Source organism: Narcine bancroftii, chromosome 4 (genome assembly GCF_036971445.1).
Source record: "Narcine bancroftii isolate sNarBan1 chromosome 4, sNarBan1.hap1, whole genome shotgun sequence".
Lineage (NCBI taxonomy): Eukaryota > Metazoa > Chordata > Chondrichthyes > Torpediniformes > Narcinidae > Narcine > Narcine bancroftii.
In genome coordinates, this window is record NC_091472.1 from 20,530,337 (window position 1) to 20,552,132 (window position 21,796).

Consider the following 21,796-nt stretch of genomic DNA (forward strand, 5'->3'; position numbering starts at 1 on the left):
TTCCATTTTATTCATGGGAGAACATGGAAACTCCATGCTGACAGTACCCAAGATCCCTGGTCTGTGGTTCTTTGAAGCAGCAGTTCATGCACCACCCAATGTTATCAGATTTTGCTGGAGTTGGTTATTATACCACACAAAACACCAAACTATGAAAGTTTTTTTTAAAAAAAGAGGCAGTTCAAAAATAATGCTGAAAAAATTCCTGCTGCAGATATCTGTGATGCTCTTGCACATAATTACTACTGGAAAGCTTTGAGGCAGCAGCTGAACATCTTCCAAAAAAATATATATTTCATTTCGTAGAAACAAATGATTCATTTTAATCATTGAACCTTTTCTCAAAATGAGAAGAGTTTCCTTGGTTAAAAACTTTTATATTTCTTTTTGAAATAATTCAGTAATAAATTTAAGTGCACACCTGCATGACTATGTTGCAACTCCTGCCAGGCTATTTCACTGTGACTTTCCCCCTTCTCTGAGAGATTTGCAGTGTTTCCCAGAACAGGATCAGATTGATCCACTGGACATGGTTCAGTCCATGGAAGTTTCTCTTCCAGAGAACATTTCAGTTTCTTGATACTCTCGTTGGCTCTTTCTGTGAACAGAAGTAGTAAAGCAGTAATTTAAGAATATCAAAAATACACTTAATATGCTATACAAAAACATTTACCATCAGTTTGTTTACAAATAAATTAACCCGAATACACACAAAACACAAATTTTAATCATAAAAAGGACTATGCTTAAAAATGTTTTAATCATATATGAAAGCTTAAGCTTAAGAAAGATTGGAGCTAATCATTCCTTTCAATGTGAACAACATATTTATGGTCACAGTTTCAAGAAATTAGGACAATTAGGTACTAGCTATTATCAAAGTATAGATGATCACTGAAGAGAAACAGGCATACTTCACCTCCCAGTAACTAAGATGCTCCTCCTTCCCCTGTCAACCAACAACCCTCTTTATTTTGCCTTTCCAGTTTTTCTTTAATTTAAAATATGTTTGGAGCTAGGTTCTTGCAAGAGCTCTGAAGTGCAGAAGTGTACTACAAAGCTCATGATGACATGCACAGTGGCATTCAGAGACATGCATGCCAAATAGCTTACTGACAGTCAACTCAAGTGTCCACTCAGATGTAATTCTCGGAAAATCTGGCAACTAGCAATATATACTGGATTTCTTTAGCCTTAACACCTTCAATACCAATTGCAGTAATATCAATCTCTAGATGCAGTCTGTAGGCCTTTTGTACTATATCCACTTTTTTTTGACACACCAAGAATTTACATCTTTCAATTAAGTTCTTTCTTCCTTATGTAAACCACACTGGATACAACCCAAGCCTGTCCATGAGGCCCTGAACCCTTTCCAGGTATTTTTCTAGTACATCTTCTCTGAACTGCTTTCAAAATATTAATATATTTCTTTAAATAAGGAGCCCCACATGATAAGACACTACTCCAGTTGTCATCTCACCAATCCCCATCATAAATGAAGCATAATCTCCCAACCTTTGTATTCATTTTCCTGACAATAAACAATACAGCTTTTTAGTTTGCATAATTAATTGAAATAGCTTCAGTAAATTTTTTTCAATATTTTATTTATGAGTTTTCAAACTCAAACTATTTCCAGTAATCAGTTATCCATTATATACAGGATTCGCCATAGAATCCGAGCCATTTCCTCCTCCCTCCCCACACTCAACAGACCACAATTACATAAATTATTCAAGACACCTACAAAGGTTGGGGACATATCAGGGATTTGTCACAGCCTGACAGCCAGTGCCGCGGTTGTTACATTTTTCTCAACTTGACTGGGCTAGAATGGAACTCTCCCCTCAACCCCAAGTAAAAGGATAGATGGGAAGGCAGGGCAACGAGGCATGCAGACCCACACTATAGCTGTGCTCCTATAAAATTTAAATATGGATGCCGAATTTTTAGAAAAAGGTTACATTTTTTCCTTAAATTATAGATAATTTTCTCCAGGGGAACACAGCTTTGCATTTCCACATTCCAGAGCACAAAATGCCCAAATGAAAATCAAGTTTCCAGGTAACTTCTATGCACTTTGTGGCCTCTGCCCAATGTGATCATTACAAATTGGATTGGGAATTTAGACAGCTTCATCTTAAGCCTTACGTCCATCATATTTCCCAATTGGAACAGCTCTGAGTCCTGTACGAATTCTTTACCTAAGATTTTTTTTCCTAGGACTTGGCCTAGTTCCACCCAGAAGGGTCTCACCTTGGTACATGTCCAGGTTGCATGCACAAAGGTTCCTGTCACAATGCCACAGCTAAAGCATTGGTCTTAAATTTCTGGTTTAGCCTCATTCAATTTTTGCATTGTCAATATAGCTGGTGGAGAAAGTTATACTGCACTGGCCTAATCAGTGTATTAATAATCAAAATCATGCTGTTTTGACACTGATCTGACCAGTACCGATATCAAACATTGTTCCTGACTCCCACCTTTGCCTTGATTTGGAAGGCCCAGTTTAGGGCCTTCTGCTTGGAGTAAGAAATACATCGCCAAGATGAACTTCCCTGTGTTCTCCTTTTGAATCATGGTCTCTATGTCACTGCTCATTATGGATGGACTTAATTTGTACCTCAAAAGAGATCTTAGCTGAAGGTAACAGAGGAACATCTTATTTATTTCTGAGTTGCTCAATGATATAATTGCCTCCGCTCATTACACCTGACACCCTTTCTGAAACAGGTGTCCAGGATCTTGTTGTCTATTGTCAATGTGACTAATCTATTTGGAGACCGCCCCACTTTTGACCCTGTGTTTAATATGAGGGTATCTATTTTTAAAAATCAGATAATAATTTAGTATCCCACTTGTAAATAAACTCTCCTGCTACCTTTTCACCCACCGTGTGCAGACTAATTTGTGCCCAGGATGGTACATCTCCTCCCCCCTCAAATAGTGAGGCAATATACCTTGACTGGGCTGCCCAATAATATTTGTTAAAGTCTGGTCACCTTAAGACTTTAGACTATAGTCCCAGATTAGTTTTCCCATAGAGACACTGGCTACCTTGCCATACCACAAAAATCTAAAGTGTGAATGTAAGATCTGAAAGAATCCCCAGGGCAACTCCACAGGCAAAATTTGGAAGAGATACTGAAGCCTCGGCAACACATTCATTTCAACACAGTTGACCCTGCCACCAATGTGATAGGCAGGCTCATCCACCTATTTAAGTCCTCCTCAATTAACCCCTGAGCAAGGGGTTAGGGTGTAGTTTAGCTTACATAAATTAGGTTATGGTCCACCCTAACTCCTAGAAATTTGATCCCTTTTTGAGGCCATTTCAAATGATTATTCCCTAGATATTGATTATAATCCCCCTTAGTAAGTGGCATAACTTTGCTTTTATCCCAAATGATCTTATTCCCAGAGGCCTCTCCATTGTCTTCCAAACTTGAGTGCAGCCTGGCCAGAGAGTTTACTGGATCTGTCAGATATATCAACACATCATTGGCAAATAAATTGATTTTGAGTTCTTCCTAGCTACCCTAAATCCTTTGATGTCTGTATTCTGGTGAATGGACTCAGCCAATGGCGCCATAGCTGATACGAATAGAGCTGGAGATAATGGACACCCTTGTCTACTGGCTCTTGACAGAAATTTACCCATTGGTCACAACTTTAGCCTTGGGCACATAATACAATGCACTTATCCAATTTATAAAAGTTGGCCCTAGCCCCAATTTGTCCAGTACCTTGATCAAAAAGTCCCACTCCAATCTGTCAAATGGATTCTCTGCATCCAGGGCTACACCTATGCTTCTTTCATCCCTTGACTGTACCAGATGCATTATACACAGCAGACTGCCTATGTTGTCCGCCTTCTGCCTTTTTTGCACAAAGCCCACTCGATCCTTTTTTATTAATTTCAGCAAATGTTTCACCAATCTATTCGCCAGGGCTTTGGCAAGTAATGTATACCATATTTAATGAGATTGGACTGTAAGAAGACAGTTTCAATGGATCCTTGTCTTTTTCGAGAAATTCCATAATAATTGCTGTCAAAAAGTATTCTGGGAGGGTATGGGTTTCATTCACCTGATCTACTACCTCCATAAAAAGAGCTATCAATAAAGGTATCAATAAATCTTTAAATTCCTTGTAGAACTCAGGTGGAAACTTATCCTCCCCCAGAGATTTGTTAGTCTGTAATGAACTCAATGCCATTCCAATTTCCTCTTCTGTGAAGGGAGATTTAACCCTTCCTGTTCTTCTAGATTTAAATTTGATAGTTCCAATTTTGACAGGAACTCGTTGATTAAATTCTCTTGGCTTATATAACATTCTATCATTCCCAGTTTGTATTGCATTAATAATCCTTAAGGCTTTTTCTGCCATCAACTGCCAAGATAGGATGTTATTGGCTCTCTCCCCCAATTCGTAATATTTCTGTGGCAGATTTTTGAAAGTCCCTCTCTGAACATGTAATTTCCTGTTCCAATTTTTCCACCTCCCTCATGTAATCCTTTTTGACTGCTTTAGTGTATCCAATTATTTGACCTCCAAAATATGCCTTGAAGGTGTCCTATGGGAGAAATTTATCCAGAGTAGGGGTGTAGTTGATCTCACAGAACATGTCTATCTGTGTTCTAAAAAAAAACTACAAAACTCCAGTTTCTTTAATAGCAATGTATTAAGGCGCCATCTATATACCCTCTCTTGCTTTTCCATCATTTCTATAGTTAATGTCAAAGGTGAATGGTTTGACAGAAGTCTCACTGCATACCTGGTCTCCATGATCCTATATGAGCTGAAGCTAGAAATAAATCTATTCTAGAATAGGAATCATGTTGCCTTGAGTAGAAGGAATAATCCCTCTCCCTTGGGTGTTTTCGTCTAATACATCTATCAAATTCAGCTCCTTCATAAAGTTAATGGTAGCCTTTGCTACTTTTGTCTGCTAATTTTTTGTTCCCTTATCAAGGACAGGATCAAGACAAAAATTGAAGTTCCCCTCCCCCAACCAAAATATTTTCTCTTTCATCTGTCAATTTCAGGAAGGTATCTTTTATGAATTTTTCAACATCAAGATTGGGGGTCCAGGATTCTGAATATATCTGACAGTGCACCATTACAAATCTCCTGTCTTTGTCTGTGACTACACTTTCCACTCTTACTAGAACACTTTGTCCAATTAAGATTGCCATACCCCTTGCCTTAGAAACAAACAAGGAGGCTATTACCTAGCCCACCCATCCCCTTTTTAACTTTTGATGGACCCACTCTGTTAAATGTGTTTCCTGGAGGAAGGCCAGACCACTCCCATTTTCTTTATGTGCGCCAAGATTCTTTTCCTCTTCACTGTTCTGTTCAGCCATTTATGTTAAGACTTATATATTGGATATTATTGGCCATTGCCCCAGAGACTCCTCCCAAGTTCATGTTTCCCCCGTACCCCAACCACCCCATGTCCAACATCCACCCAAACCTTTTCCTTCAGCCGGGCATTCCAGCTCACCAAGTCCATGACACATCCCAGAAAGGAAAAATAATAAAAGAGACAAAAAGGACAATAAAAACAAAAGGAACAACAACACATGGCAACAAACTCACATGGCAATCAAATTCACATATATTCCCCATCTATAATAAGAATGTCTATTTTTAATGAAACCCATTTGATCAGAGTTTATTTTACCTGGTAAGACATTCTCCAATCGAGACGCTAACACTTTAGATAAAATCTTAACATCCAAGTTTAGTAAGATGCACAATCCTCCAAGTCCTTTTTTTTTTTTTAAAGATCACGGAAATAGATGCTTCATTAAAAGAAAGAAGTAATTTTCTTCTCAGAAAGAGTCATTTAAATGTGGGAATAATTGTTTAGAAAAAGTTTTGTAAAACTAAACTGGATAACCATCTGGCCCCAGAGCTTTACTTGATTGTAATAAAAATACTGTTTTATGCAATTCTTCTTGTGTATTGGAGCTTCTAGATGTTCTTTATTTTCCTGAGAAAGTATCAGTATATTTAAAAGGTTTAAAAATTCATTCATTAAATTGTGCTCATTATTAAATTCAGAGGATTATAAATTAGTATAGAAATCTTTAAAAATATTATTTATTTTAGACTGATCGCTAGTGGTAGAACATCAGGGAGAGGCATCTTATTAATTTGTTTATTAGCTGACATGACTTTCAATTGGTTAACCAACAGTTTACTGGACTTCTCTCCGTGAATATAAAATTGGCCTTTAGGTTCTCAAAATCTGTTCTTCAATCAGGAATGTAGAAAGAAGGCCAAATTTAGATTTTAGTTCAGTTCTTCTGAATAGTTCCAAGCCTCTATTTTAGGCTAGGTTTAAATCAATTAGGCATTATTATAAGTAAAAATTTAAAAATCTTTTTAAAGAAAACTTTGCACTCTTAGTCAACCAAACCAATTCTTACAGGATGGTCACCACTCTTATTGTCTATGATTGGTCATATCAATTCGGCTGAAATGAAGATTTTACCAAAATTTTCATTACTCTTTCAATCACTCTCAATATTTATTCCCAAGTCCTTTTTGACAATTTTGAATCAATTATTATGGCATATATATGGCAAAACAAGAAACCTTGATTGAATAAAAGATATCCTCAGAACACTAGAAATAATGGGGAATTGGCCCTACCTAATTTCTTTTTATACTACTGGGGCTATAAACATAAGAAATATGTTACTTTTGTTGCATTGTGAAAAGTCAGACAAATATCCTAATTGTATTGAGATGGAGTTGAAGTCCCTCAGAAATAACTCCCTATTGGGGTCTTCTTTATCTATCTCTATTCAAAAATTGACAAAGAACTTAATGACACATGGATTGAAGATCTGGAGTCAATTCAGAACATTTTTCAGACTTATGAAATTTATAGTTACAAGTCCTATAATATCTAATTATTTATTTCAACCAGCTATGTAGATGCTGGTTTTCAAGAGTGGAATTTTTTTTGGGGGGGGTGGTATTAATAGCTTTTAAAAAAAAATTATACAACAACATTTTATATCTCTTCAACAATTGGGGACAATATTTAACCTATCAAATAGACATTATTTCAGATACTATTTCAGAACAACATTTTGTTTGTTCCAAGCTTTTAACATTTCCTACTCTTCCTTTATATTATAAACTATTGAATATGAAAGCAATTTCTTTAAATGGAATTAAAACCGAATGGGAGAATGATCTGAATACCTCTTTCTCAGAGGAAGAATGGACTTCAATTTTGGATTGATTTATGATTCATCATTGTGCTCTAGGCATTGTTTTATTCAATTCAAAGTGCTACATCGTGTGCAGTTCTCTAAAGTCAAACTTGCTCTAATTTATTCTGATATTAGTTCACTTTTTTGTGACAAATGTAAAATATTCTATGTCTTTTTGTTCCATATGTTTTGGACACCCTAATTTAAAAAAAATATTGGACCAACATTTTTAGATCTTTTTCAACCATATTTAGGGTCACTTAAGAACCATGTCCGGTAATTCCACTATTTGGTTTTTCTTAAGGTGTAAATATTACTTTCTTCTAATCAGAGACAGGTTATAGCATTCACCACTTTATTAGCAAGAAGAGCAATTCTGTTAAAATGGAAAGATGAGTCCTTTTAAATCTGGAGAAAATTAGGAAAAATGTCATATCTTTTGATAAGACTTGGGGCCCATGTATAGCTCACTTCCATAATTTGACTAATGAGGTGCAATGATGAATGTTGCTGGGCCTGCTGGTTTGGATCCCCTGAGGCTGCATGTTTAGATTTAACACTACACATATAGATTTTAACCTTGATTGCTGTGGGTTTTAATTTTTTTTTTCTTTTTTTTTTCTTACTGATCTCTTATAAGTATTACCATTTATTAGATTTTTCTTTGGCTTGGCTTCGCGGACGAAGATTTATGGAGGGGGTAAAAAGTCCACGTCAGCTGCAGGCTCGTTTGTGGCTGACAAGTCCGATGCGGGACAGGCAGACACGATTGCAGCGGTTGCAAGGGAAAATTGGTTGTTTGGGGTTGGGTGTTGGGTTTTTCCTCCTTTGCCTTTTGTCAGTGAGGTGGGCTCTGCGGTCTTCTTCAAAGGAGGTTGCTGCCCGCCAAACTGTGAGGCGCCAAGATGCACGGTTTGAGGCGTTATCAGCCCACTGGCGGTGGTCAATGTGGCAGGCACCAAGAGATTTCTTTAGGCAGTCCTTGTACCTTTTCTTTGGTGCACCTCTGTCACGGTGGCCAGTGGAGAGCTCGCCATATAACACGATCTTGGGAAGGCGATGGTCCTCCATTCTGGAGACGTGACCCATCCAGCGCAGCTGGATCTTCAGCAGCGTGGACTCGATGCTGTCGACCTCTGCCATCTCGAGTACTTCGACGTTAGGGGTGTAAGCGCTCCAATGGATGTTGAGGATGGAGCGGAGACAACGCTGGTGGAAGCGTTCTAGGAGCCGTAGGTGGTGCCGGTAGAGGACCCATGATTCGGAGCCGAACAGGAGTGTGGGTATGACAACGGCTCTGTATACGCTTATCTTTGTGAGGTTTTTCAGTTGGTTGTTTTTCCAGACTCTTTTGTGTAGTCTTCCAAAGGCGCTATTTGCCTTGGCGAGTCTGTTGTCTATCTCGTTGTCGATCCTTGCATCTGATGAAATGGTGCAGCCGAGATAGGTAAACTGGTTGACCGTTTTGAGTTTTGTGTGCCCGATGGAGATGTGGGGGGGCTGGTAGTCATGGTGGGGAGCTGGCTGATGGAGGACCTCAGTTTTCTTCAGGCTGACTTCCAGGCCAAACATTTTGGCAGTTTCCGCAAAGCAGGACGTCAAGCGCTGAAGAGCTGGCTCTGAATGGGCAACTAAAGCGGCATCATCTGCAAAGAGTAGTTCACGGACAAGTTTCTCTTGTGTCTTGGTGTGAGCTTGCAGGCGCCTCAGATTGAAGAGACTGCCATCCGTGCGGTACCGGATGTAAACAGCGTCTTCATTGTTGGGGTCTTTCATGGCTTGGTTCAGCATCATGCTGAAGAAGATTGAAAAGAGGGTTGGTGCCAGAACACAGCCTTGCTTCACGCCATTGTTAATGGAGAAGGGTTCAGAGAGCTCATTGCTGTATCTGACCCGACCTTGTTGGTTTTCGTGCAGTTGGATAATCATGTTGAGGAACTTTGGGGGACATCCGATGCGCTCTAGTATTTGCCAAAGCCCTTTCCTGCTCATGGTGTCGAAGGCTTTGGTGAGGTCAACAAAGGTGATGTAGAGTCCTTTGTTTTGTTCTCTGCACTTTTCTTGGAGCTGTCTGAGGGCAAAGACCATGTCAGTGGTTCCTCTGTTTGCGCGAAAGCCGCACTGTGATTCTGGGAGAATATTCTCGGCGACACTAGGTATTATTCTATTTAGTAGAATCCTAGCGAAGATTTTGCCTGCAATGGAGAGCAACGTTATTCCCCTGTAGTTTGAGCAGTCTGATTTCTCGCCTTTGTTTTTGTACAGGGTGATGATGGTGGCATCACGAAGATCCTGAGGCAGTTTACCTTGGTCCCAACAAAGCTTGAAAAACTCATGCAGTTTGGCATGCAGAGTTTTGCCGCCAGCCTTCCAGACTTCTGGGGGGATTCCATCCATACCTGCTGCTTTGCCACTTTTCAGTTGTTCGATTGCCTTATATGTCTCATCCAGGGTGGGAACCTCATCCAGCTCTAGCCTTAGGGGCTGCTGAGGGAGCTGGAGCAGGGCGGAATCTTGGACTGAGCGGTTGGCACTGAAAAGAGATTGGAAGTGTTCTGACCATCGGTTGAGGATGGAGATCTTGTCGCTGAGGAGGACTTTGCCGTCTGAGCTGCGCAGCGGGCTTTGGACTTGGGGTGAGGGGCCGTACACAGCCTTTAGAGCCTCGTAGAAACCCCTGAAGTCGCCAATGTCCGCGCTGAGCTGTGTTCGTTTGGCGAGGCTAGTCCACCACTCATTTTGGATCTCCCGGAGTTTGCGCTGAAGATGGCTGCATGCGCGACGGAAGGCTTGTTTCTTCTCTGGACAGGACGGCTTTGTAAGGTGAGCCTGGTGGGCAGCTCGCTTCTTTGCCAGCAGCTCCTGGATTTCCTGGCTGTTTTCGTCAAACCAGTCCTTGTTTTTCCTGGAGGAGAAGCCCAGTACCTCTTCAGTGGATTGCAGTATGGTAGTCTTCAACTGATCCCAGAGGGTTTCCGGGGACGGGTCCGTGAGGCAGGTTGCAACGTCGAGCTTTGCTTTGAGGTTTGCCTGGAAGTTTCCTCTCGCTTCGTCTGACTGCAGGTTTCCAATATTGAACCTCTTTCTGGAGGCTTTATTGTTCCTGGGCTTTGGCTTGAAGTGAAGGTTGAGCTTGCAGCGAACCAGCCGGTGGTCAGTGTGGCATTCCGCGCTAGGCATGACCCTGGTGTGGAGCACATCTTGTTTGTCACTTTCTCGCACCAGGATGTAGTCCAGGAGGTGCCAGTGTTTGGATCGGGGATGCATCCAGGTGGTCTTAAGGCTGTCCCTCTGCTGAAAAAGGGTGTTTGTAATGACAAGTCGCTGTTCTGCGCAGAGCTCCAACAGGAGGCGCCCATTGTCGTTGCACTTGCCGACGCCATGCTTGCCCAGGATTCCTGGCCAGGTTTCTGAGTCTTTGCCGACACGAGCGTTGAAGTCGCCCAGGATGACAACCTTGTCGGCTGTAGGGGTACGTTGGATGAGGTTGCGCAGGTCGGTGTAGAACTTGTTCTTTTCTGCTGGTTCCGCCTGGAGGGTTGGAGCATAGACACTGATGAGGGTGATGTGACGCTTGTTTTGAAGTGGGAGTCGCATGGACATGATTCGGTCCGAGAGGCCTGTCGGAAGGTTTTCGAGTTTGGAGGCAATGAAGCTCTTGACCAAGAAGCCTACACCAGATAGGCGTCGTTCATCCGAAGGCTTGCCAGACCAGTAGAGTGTGTAGCCCGCGCCGCGTTCTTGGAGGCTGCCTACATCTGCCATGCGGACTTCACTGAGAGCGGCTATGTCGATGTCAAGTCTGAGGAGTTCATGTGCAATGAGGGCAGACCGACGTTCAGGTCGGTGGCTGTCAGCCTTGTCTAGCATGGTTCTGATGTTCCAGCATGCTAGCTTGAGTTTGTGAGCATCTTTTGAGGGGGAGGACGTGGAGGGGGAGGACGTGGAGGGGGAGGACGTGGAGGGGGAGGACGTGGAGGGGGAGGACGTGGAGGGGGAGGACGTGGAGGGGGAGGACGTGGAGGGGGAGGACGTGGACCTGTCCTCGGGCCTGCGCAAAGGAGCTTTTAGGTGGAGTGCAGTGCGCGCAGTACTGGCCCCACCCTTTACACCCATGGTTCGTGTGCCGTGGCCAAGCAAGCTGGGACGTGGCAGCGAGGTCCTTGGGACCTCTTGCAGGAGCAAGGGGGAGACGGCGGCCCCGGCCTCGGTCGAGTGAGGCAGGCGGAGGCCCCGGTCCGGACAGGGAGCGGGAGGCGGCGGCCCCAGTCCGGGCACAGGGAGAGCAGCAGCGGCCCCGGCCCCGGTCCGGGCGAAGGGTAGACGGCGGCGGCCCCGATCCGGGCAGGAGCAAGGGGGAGACGGCGGCCCCGGCCTCGGTCGAGTGGGGCAGGCGAAGGCCCCGATCCGGGCAGAGAGTGGGAGGCGGCGGCCCCAATCCAGGCACAGGGTGAACTGCAGCGGCCTCGGCCCCGGTCCGGGCAGTATGGACCGACCTAGGAGGGGAGGCAGGCCCCTCCAGCCCAGGTAAGAAACCTGCATAGGAGAAGGCCACTCCGATATAAAACCTATTAGATTTAGAATCAAGTAATATTACTACTGTTAACATTTGTAAATCTGCAATGGTTTCATTGCAATTGATTTTCTGGTTTTTTTTATTTGTTCTTCTGATAAAGCAATAAAAATAATTTTAAAAGAAAAAATGATAAAAGACTGAAGCATGAAGAGAGTTTCACTTTCAGCTAACCCAAGGGTAGAATTGGAAATATAAAATAATGATGGTGGAAGCTTGGGAAGGAGAGGATACAAGGTCAAACTTTCAATTTGTGGTCACATAGAGTGGACAGTATTAATTAATGATCAGAAACAGTAATAGTATGCATGAACCAAAAGAATTGGACATCCAAACATACAAATGACACCAAGTTTAAGATCCATGTTAAATGATGTACAGGTACTCCCATTCTGTAATCCAAAAACACCAGATGTTTAACAAAAAGTTTAGCTCTCCATAGTGTCTCTTCGACATTACATCCACGTACGTTTGCACAATTCAAGGTAGAAATGTCGTGTTACTTCGGCCCTTTGTGGTCTGAGCCTTTAACCGATAAACACACACTGCAGTCGAACAGCCCACTCACCTCTTAAACCTTTCAGAAACGTATCCAAGTTTTTTCCAACATGTGATTCACTGGAGGGCTCCATCTCCACTGAACGAATAACAAAAGACAGAAAATACCCTTCCGCCAAAAGAGTGTTGAATTTGAGATGCTGAGATTTTGGTTTGAGTCCAGCGCTACTAATCCCTGGACCAATCATCACCGATTCAGTGTGTTGACTGACTGCATCATGCATGGTCTGGTGTGGGATCAACAATATTCCCTCCAAAAGGTAGAGGACACAGCCCAGGACATCACAGGCAAAACCCTCACCACCATTGACAACATCTACAAGGAACGCTGCTGTCAGAGAGAAGCAGCAAACATCAAGGATCCATACTATCTTGAAAGTGCTCTGTCCTCGCTGATACCATCAGCAAAGAGATATAGATACCACAAGATTTGGACCACCAGGTTCAGGAACAGCTGTTATCCCACCACCATCAGATTCCTCAACCACAAACTGAATCAGATATTCACTTAAGGGCTCTTACTTTTGCACTTTATTGTTTGTTTTGTTTCCACTCAGAGTTGCACAGTTGTTTACATTTCTTTTTTTGTTTACACGTGTACATGGTGTCCAGTTTTTTTTTGCAAAAGAGCCTCAGGGTTGAATGTTCTCGGACCATAAATCTGAAATCTAGGATTTAAGTTGCTTCACCATCTTGAGATCAATCGAAGGAGCATTGTTTTTCCAGGAAAAAAGAGAGCAGCACACATCCAGGTTTCATTTTTTTTTACTAATACAAGCCTTTTATTAACAGACTCTCAGCCACCACTCTCACACATCCATGTTTCCTAATAATTGTGCAGATCAGGACCACAGTGCTAATGATGTTCACAGGCAAGGTGAGAGTTAGAAAGCAATTGTAATGAGAATGTGGAGAGTCTGCAGAGGGATATAGTTAAGCTGGATGAATGGGCAAAGGTCTGGCAGATGGAGTACAATGTTAGTAAGTGTGAGGTTATCCACTTTGGCAAGAAAAATAAAAGAGCAGGTTATTAAGAAGGCAAATGGAATGTTGGCCTTCATCGCTAGAGGAATTGAATTCAGGAGTAGGGAAGTCATGTTGCAACTGTATAAGGTACTGGTGAGACCGCACCTGGAGTACTGTGTCCAGTTCTGGTCTCCATATTTGAAGAAGGATATACTGGCTTTGGAGACAGTCCAGAGGAGGTTTACTAGGTGGATCCCTGGGATGAAGGGGTTGACTTATGATGAAAGATTAAATCATCTAGGATTGTATTCGCTCGAGTTCAGAAGAATGAGAGGAGATCTTATAGAAACATATAGGATTATGAAGGGTATGGATAGGATAGATGTAGGAATGTTTTTTGAGCTGGCCGGGGAAACTAAAATGAGAGGACACAGTCTCAAGATACAGGGGAGTAGATTTAGGACAGAGATGAGGAAAAATAGTTTTTCCCAGAGAGTAGTGAATGTTTTGAATTCTCTAACCAGGGAAGTGGTTGAGGCTGCCTCATTAAACTTATTTAAAATTCGGTTAGATAAATTTTTACATGATAGAGGAATTAGGGGATATGGGGAGAAGGCAGGTAGGTGGAGTTAGGTCATAAATTCGATCAGCCATGATCGTATTGAATGGCAGAGCAGGCTCGATGGGCCATTTTTGGCCTACTCCTGTTCCTACTTCCTATGTAATCCAGAATATAATAGAAATAAATATAATTGGGGCTAATAGCAAGTAAAGAAGATTAATTAAGTAGGAGGTTTTGAATGAGTATGAGACTGATTCATTGTCAAGATCTACTTGGGTAAATACTAAAGATTGCTTGTAGTATAAAAATGCAAGTATAACATCCAACACAAAAGAATAACTCAGCATCTGTGGAAAGAGAAACCACATACAAAGCATTGGTGAGGCCAAGTTTGGAATACTGTGTGCAGTTTTGGTCACCGAATTATAGGAAGGATACAAACAAAACAGAGAGAGTGCAGAGAAGGTTCACGAGAATGCTGACAGGATGTCAGGGTTTGAGTTACAGAGAAAGGTTGAGCAGTCTGGGGCTTTTTTCTCTGGAGCGTTGAAGATTGAGGGGGGATTTGATGGAGGAGTTCAGGATTTTAAAAGGGACAGAAAGAGTCAACGTGGATAGGCTTTTTCAATTAAGAGTGGGGGAGATTCAAACCAGGGGCCATGGTTTGAGATTGCAGGGGGAAAATTATAAGGGGAAGATGAGGGGAAATTTCTTCACGCAAAAGGTGGTTAGGATGTGGAATAACTTCCGGCAGAGGTGGTTGAAGCAGGGACGTTATTTACATTTAATTCTTTGGCTCGTCTTCGCGGACGAAGATTTATGGAGGGGTAATGTCCACGTCAGCTGCAGGCTCGTTTGTGGCTGACAAGTCCGATGCGGGACAGGCAGACACTGTTGCAGCGGTTGCAAGGGAAAATTGGTGGGTTGGGTGTTGGGTTTTTCCTCCTTCGTCTTTTGTCAGTGAGGTGGGCTCTGCGGTCTTCTTCAAAGGAGGTTGCTGCCCGCCGAACTGTGAGGCGCCAAGATGCACGGTTTGAGGCGATATCAGCCCACCGGCGGTGGTCAATGTGGCAGGCACCAAGAGATTTCTTTAGGCAGTCCTTGTACCTCTTCTTTGTTCCACCTCTGTCACGGTGGCCAGTGGAGAGCTCGCCATAGAACACGATCTCTGGAAGGCGATGGTCCTCCATTCTAGAGACGTGACCCACCCAGCGCAGTTGGGTCTTCAGCAGCTTAGATTCTATGCTGTCGGCCTCTGCCATCTCGAGCACTTCGATGAAGTCGCTCCAATGAATGCTGACTGGATAATATTACATGGTGAGATGGTTTCAAGTCCAAGTCTTTTCGTCATTCTCGAACAATTGCAAACTGAAACATCGCCAATTAAGTCAAAGCAGAGCCAACCTTGAAGGAACACACGTTTGTTGGGATTCCCACCTCCTGCCTGCTTGTAAACAAAAAGGCTGGTGCCCAAAATGTTTCTCTGCGGATAAGATTGCTAATGCACCATTTGGGCATTTCCCCCAGAGCGTTGATCCGACTCCAATCTAAAACAGATCGCTTCCCATTCTGTAAGTTCAGCTCTCCACGTGTCTCCTCGACGTTACATCCACGCAAGTTGATACAGTTCAAGGGAGAAGTGTCCTGTGACTTCGGCCCTTTGCGCTCTGACCCCTGAACCGATAAACACGCGCTGCCCTCGAACGACCCGGCCCCACTCACCTCTTAAACCTTTCAGGTACGTATCCAAGTCTCCCCGGACATCTGATCCACTGGACGACTCCATCTCCACTGGACGAACAACAAAAGGCAGGAAATACCCCTCCGCCGAAAGAAAGGGGGTCGAGTTTGAGACGCCGTGACTTTGGTTTGACTCCAGCGCGACTAATCCCCGGACCAATCAGCGCCGACTCAAATCCAACCGTCGGCTTGCCGAGCTCGTCGGGTTCAGGAGAAGGAGGTCACCCCGCAATGGATCCTGGGAGATGGAGTTCAGGCGCTGGTGAGGCGTGATGCAAATGCTGCTATTGAAAAGTACAAGTCCCAGAAGCCCTTGCGGAGAAGCCCGCGCAGTCACCCCCTCCCCTCCGTTCTTCATTCTCCCAGCTCCTGCCGCTCGCGTCGATTCAGAGAGCGTGGCTTGTGGACCTGCTGTGCGCGGGGGGGTCCGGGCGTGCGCAGGCGTCGAAGTGAGCGCTCGCTCGCGCGCGCGCTCTCTCCCTCGCGCTCGCTCTCTCGCCGTCCGGTCGCGTCTCCGCGATGTGGACGAAGAACGTTATTGCCGAGCAACGGGACGGTTGATGCTCGAGTCCGGGCTGAGCAGCGAGGGGGTGAGTCGGCCTCGCTGATTTCCGGAGGGAGGGTGGGCTGGTTGCGCCCGCTGGAGGGGGGTCGCACGCTTTGACATGGATTAGAATAGCGGTCCTATCGGGGGTGCGCGGTTCGTCGGGACGGGGCGATGTCCGACTGGGACTCGCCGGGTAATAGACGACGTGGGTCCTCTCCCCAGTGCAAGAGGGAAAGGGGGGTGGGCGAGAGCCCGTCTGGTTCGGGGGGGGGTGCAAAGAGCCCGTCTGGTTCAAGGGGGGGGGGAGGAAAGAGCCCGTCTGGTTCAATGGTGGGGGGGGGGGGAAAGAGCCCGTCTGGTTCAATGGGGGGGGAAAGACCCCGTCTGGTTCAAGGGGGGGGGGGAAAGAGCCCGTCTGGTTCAATGGGGGGGGGGGGAAGAGCCCGTCTGGTTCAATGGGGGGGGAGAGCCCGTCTGGTTCAAGGGGGGGGGGTAAAGAGCCCGTCTGGTTCAATGTGGGGGGGGGGGGGAAGAGCCCGTCTGGTTCAATGGGGGGGGGAAAAGACCCCGTCTGGTTCAAGTGGAGGGGGAAAGACCCCGTCTGGTTCAAGTGGGGGGGGAAAGACCCCGTCTGGTTCAAGGGGTGGGGGGGAAGACCCCGTCTGGTTCAAGGGGGGGGGGAAGACCCCGTCTGGTTCAAGGGGGGGGGGAAGACCCCGTCTGGTTCAAGGTGGGGGGGAAGACCCCGTCTGGTTCAAAAGGAGCAGGGGCTGTGTTGTTAATGGCAGGGCTCCCACCTCCCTTCGCCCACGGTCCATCTATTATCCTAGGAAATGTGCATCTATGAAGCGACTCCAATTAATTGGAGGGAAAAGCAAGCCCCCGGGGGGAGGGGGGGGAGTTTAATATCCCCCCCCCCCCCGTTTCTTCAGATCTGTCGTTTCCTTTTGGAACTTGAGGATTTCCAGATCTGTGTCATTTCATAATTTCACCAACCAGGCTATTTTTTTTTTCTTTTGAAACAAAAGAGGCGGCTGGAAGGGCCCGCGTTCCCGCCGATGGATTTGCGGGCTGTGGATCGGATTTTCCCGCTGGGAGGGTGGTCCCGCCGCCGGGACGGTTCGGAGAGTCGGGAGTGCCCGGAGCACAGATGCCCGTGGGGGCAACTCGCAGCCACGCTGCTGGCATCCTGCCAACAGTAGGCAGTGGGGGAGGGGGGTGGCTGGTGAAAGCCATGTCCCATTTGGAAATATTGGATTGTAGTCATTAGATGATTTCATTCCCCCCCCCCCCCCCCCCCCCCATTTCTGCTGCCTGAGGAACGGCGCGCATTGGCTTTATAACAGAGATTTTCACAGGAAATGTTTCCCTTTCCTGTGCATTCTCTTTCCCGCAGAGGAGTTGGGTCACATGAAGCTGACTGGATTCTTTCCTCTTTGCCTTTCACTGTGTCTTTGAATCTTTCTGAAGTCGATTGGAGTCGGATATTCTCCTTATTTTTGACAATGAAACCAAATGAAGCATTGTCTGCGGTTTACAAAGGGACTGGGCAGGGAGAAAAGTTGGTGGTCATAAAAATGTCAGGTTATAATCGAGCAGTTTACTCATCTCACAATAAAGATTAGTAAAGGCTTTCAGGCAAACGTCTTTTAAACCGAATGAGTGCCTGAGTGGTTTTTTTTAGGGTGTAAAATTAATAAAATAGATTTTAAAAAGAGTGGTTTTTCCAGCAATGCCTGAAAGTTTGTATTGGCTCCCAGGTGGCCTTGTGCGGTGGCAATCCAGTCAGTGAAATAGGGGTAACTGTCTTGCTTGTTGGTTTCTTCCATTTGATTGGGAGATCGGGGAAAAGCTGCTAAACTAATTAAAATACCTTTTTTTTTGGTTTAAATTGGCAACTGGAAATACAAAAGCAGATTCTGTTGAGTATTTCTAACACATTGATTTTCAGTATCTGCGCTCTTTTCTTGTCTTAATGCTAAGAATGAAACTGATGTTGGAATTGGAGATTCTTCCAGTGGCACTGAAATGCGCAGTGAAAAGGATTTCCTGACCCCGGGCAGAATTGAACACATTTGCGTAATCCATGGTAGAAATAAATTTAAAGCCATGCCAACCATTGGATACTTGTACTAATCCCACTTTTTAATCCTAGGACCACCTTTGTCATGATATTTTGTCCGAGTCCTTCTTAAATGTTGTCAGACTTGCCTGCCTTTGACACAGACTGTCAGTGTATTCCATACATTAAACACCTGGTGGAAAACAAATTCTTTGCCTGAACTCCTTCTGAGGGTAAACGGTGAGAGATGTTGCCCTTATGTCTCTCATTTTCAGTCTTATTCTTCCTCTGCCTTCACTCCAAGGAAATCAAAACTGGCTATCTCAGTCTCTCATCCTAATTGAACCATTCCAGCCCAGGCACCATTCTGGACCAATCTTTTCATCATCCTCTCCTGTGCAATCTCAAGCTTTATATATGTGGTAGCCAGAGCTACACTCAGTACTCTGCCGGTTTTCTAAACCTGTACCATAATCTTCCTGCTGTTCTGCATACTGTCTGTGACGGCAAGTAACCTTTTTGCCTTGAATTGCCTCTTCTACTTCTCTGGCAAGTAACCTTTTTGCCTTGAATTGCCTCTTCTACTTCTCTGGCAAGTAACCTTTTTGCCTTGAATTGCCTCTTCTACTTATCTAACCACCTTAATAATGTTGTTCTGTCATTGAAGACTGCCCTCATTTTGACACCACCAATATTTTTATCATTTAGAGACTTGCTGATCATGCCTCCAACATTCAAATCTAGATCACAAATATGTATCAGAAATAGCTAAACTCATGGCCTGATTCCAAGTTCTACAGGCTTCTAATTACAGAAGTATTTCAACCATTACCCTATGACAAAAGAATCACCAATTTTTAGATCCAGATTCCCTTAGATCCCATGGGCTTTTACCTTTTAAATCTGCCTCCCAAGTAACACTTTGTCAAAATCCTTACTGAGATCTATGTAATCTATATCAAATGCACTTTCTTGATCACATTGATGACAAGCTTGACAATTTTAATCAAAGTAATCAGTGTTTTTCCTTTACAATGCAATATTTATGATCCTTGATCAGTTTATTTCTTTCTGCAATAGAACCATAGAACAATTACATCACAGAAACAGACCACTTTTTCTTGCCTGGTCTCACTGACCTGCACTCAGTCCATCGTCCTCCATACCCATCCATGTACCTGTCCAAATTTCCCTTCCATTTTAAAATCGAGTCTGCCTCTACCACTTTAGGTGGAAGTTCGTTCCACACTCCCACCACTCTGAATGAAGAGGTTCCCTCTAAACTTTTCCCCTTTCACCCTTAATCCATGACTTCTTTTTGAATCTCACCCACCCTCAATGGAAAAAGCCTATCAACATTACTCTGTCTATCCCCCTCATTTTAAATACTTTTATCAAATCATCCCTCATTCTTCTAAGCTCCAGGACATAAAGACCTAACCTGTTTAACCTTTTCTTGTAACTCAGTCCTTGAAGTCCAAGCAACATTCTAGTAAATTCTACACCCTTTATCTTATTGATATCCTTCTGTACACAATACTCCAAATATGGCCTCACCCATGTCTTGTACAACTTTAACATATCATCCCTAGTCCTGATTTATGAAGGCCAATATACCAAAAGCTTTCTTTGCCGCCCTATCCACATGTGATGCCACTTTCAGGGAATTATGTATCTGTATTCCCAGATCCCTCTGTTCTGCCTCACTCCTCAGTGCCCTACCATTTACTGTGTATGTCCTTTCTTGGTTTGTCCTTCCAAAATGCAACACCTTCCACTTGTCTGCATTAAATTCCATCTGCCATTTTTCAACCCAGTTTACCAGCTGGTCCAGATCCCTCTGCAAGCTTTGAAAAACTTCTTCGCTGTCCACAACACCTTCTATCTTAGTGTCATCTGCCAATTTACTAATCCAATTTATTACATTATTATGCAGGTCATTGATATAGATGACAAAGAACAATGGTCCCAGTACTGTTCCCTGAGGTACACCACTAGTCACAGGCCTCCAATCTGATCAGCAATCATCCACCACTGCTCTCTGGCTTCTCCCTTCCAGCCATTGTCAAATCCAGCTCACTACTTCACTATGAATACCTAGCATTTGAACTTTCCTGACTAACCTCCAACGCAGGACTTTATCAAAGGTCTTACTAAAGTCCACATAGACAAGATCCACAGCCTTGCCTTTGTCAACTTACATGGTAACCTCCTTGAAAAACTCTTAAGATTGATTAAACACGATCTACCATGCATAAAACCACATTGACTATCCCTAATCAGTTTCCTGGCTATCCAAATAATTGTATATCTGATCTCTTAGAAAACTTTCCAATAATTTTCCTACTGCTGTTATCAGGCTCACCAGCCTGTAATTTCCAGGGTTACTTTTGGAGCTTTTTATTAAGCAATGGAACAATGTGAGCTACCCTCCAGTCCTCTGGCACCACACCCATGGCTAAGGACATTTTAAATATTTCTGTCGGCACCCCATGCGATTTCTACACTACATTTCTACACTAGCTTCCTTCAAGGTCTGAGGGAATATATTATCAGGCCCTGGGGATTTATCCACCCTTATTCTCTTTAAGACAGCAAGCACTTCCTCCTCTTTAATCTGAATGGGATCCATGACCTCACTGTTTATTTTCCATATTTCCCATGACACTATTCCCATTTCCTGAGTGAATACTGAGGTGGTGGTAAACATTTACTATCTTCCCCATCTCTTTTGGTTCCATAACAAAGCCAACCACTCTGATCTTCAAGGGGACTAATTTTGTCCCTTACTATCCTTTTGCTTTTAATATACTTGTAGAAATGCTTAGGATTTTCCTTCACATTGTCTGCCAAAGCAAACTCATGTCTTTTAGCCTTCCTGATTTCTTTCATGAGGGTTTTCTTGGAATGTTATACTCCTCAAGTACCTAATTTGCTCCATGTTGCTTATACCTGTTATACAGCTCTTGTATCGAATTAGATCTCTAATATCCCTTGAAAACCAGGTTCCCTATACCTTCTAACCATGTCTAAGATCCTGACAGGAACACACGGACTCTGTACTCTCAAAATGTCATCTTTGAAGGTCCTCCACTTACCTTTCACATCCTTCCCCATGCACTAAACTGAGATTCACTGGTGGTGTGTTATAATGATGCTTGGCTCTGCCCCCATGTACCCAAATCTAACCCTGATTTCCTGCCGAAACCCTGAGCCCTTCTGAAGACCACTGTAAGACCCTACCCTCAGTTATAAGCTAATAAAAATGTATGTGCTCCTTCCAGTCATGAGAGCTTTTATTCACGCTACAATTTTATTAGCTTATCCCTTAGAAGATGGAAGCACTGCTCAAACCAGGCATGCTGCTGATACACATTCTGTCCCCCGACGTGGCTGAAGAGTTCACGTGTTGGCTAGACTGCTTCCAAGCCTACCTGAACATGACCAGAGATGTCTTCCACTCCGATGAACTCGGGAGGTCTGCACTCATTTTGAGGGTAAGAACGAAAGGGTTCGCAGTCATTAAGAACTGCACTACATATGGCGC

The 21,796-nt window shown here is 44.0% G+C and overlaps 2 protein-coding genes across 7 annotated transcripts in view; one reads left to right on the forward strand and one right to left on the reverse strand.

Moving 5' to 3' along the window:
* The window catches only part of sdccag8 (SHH signaling and ciliogenesis regulator sdccag8), a 497,941-nt gene extending 482,093 nt beyond the window's left edge, over window positions 1–15,848 (reverse strand). For 2 of the 4 annotated variants that reach the window (XM_069930903.1, XM_069930902.1), the window contains exons 1-2: window positions 15,623–15,847; window positions 422–598 (exon numbers count right to left, since the gene is read on the reverse strand). In XM_069930903.1, coding sequence (XP_069787004.1) covers window positions 422–598; window positions 15,623–15,686 — 241 coding nt within the window. In that variant the 5' untranslated portion in view covers window positions 15,687–15,847. Of the gene's footprint in view, window positions 1–421; window positions 599–15,622 lie in introns of all 4 variants that reach the window. The other 2 variants (XM_069930905.1, XM_069930904.1) reach the window with 1 other exon arrangement.
* A 131-nt stretch (window positions 15,849–15,979) lies between these two features.
* Window positions 15,980–21,796, forward strand: part of cep170aa (centrosomal protein 170Aa) — a 131,952-nt gene continuing 126,135 nt past the window's right edge. The window contains exon 1 of one of the 3 annotated variants that reach the window (XM_069930915.1): window positions 15,980–16,230. In XM_069930915.1, the coding sequence (XP_069787016.1) occupies window positions 16,201–16,230 (30 nt within the window). In that variant the 5' untranslated portion in view covers window positions 15,980–16,200. Of the gene's footprint in view, window positions 16,231–16,322; window positions 16,381–21,796 lie in introns of those variants that run through there. The other 2 variants (XM_069930913.1, XM_069930914.1) reach the window with 2 other exon arrangements.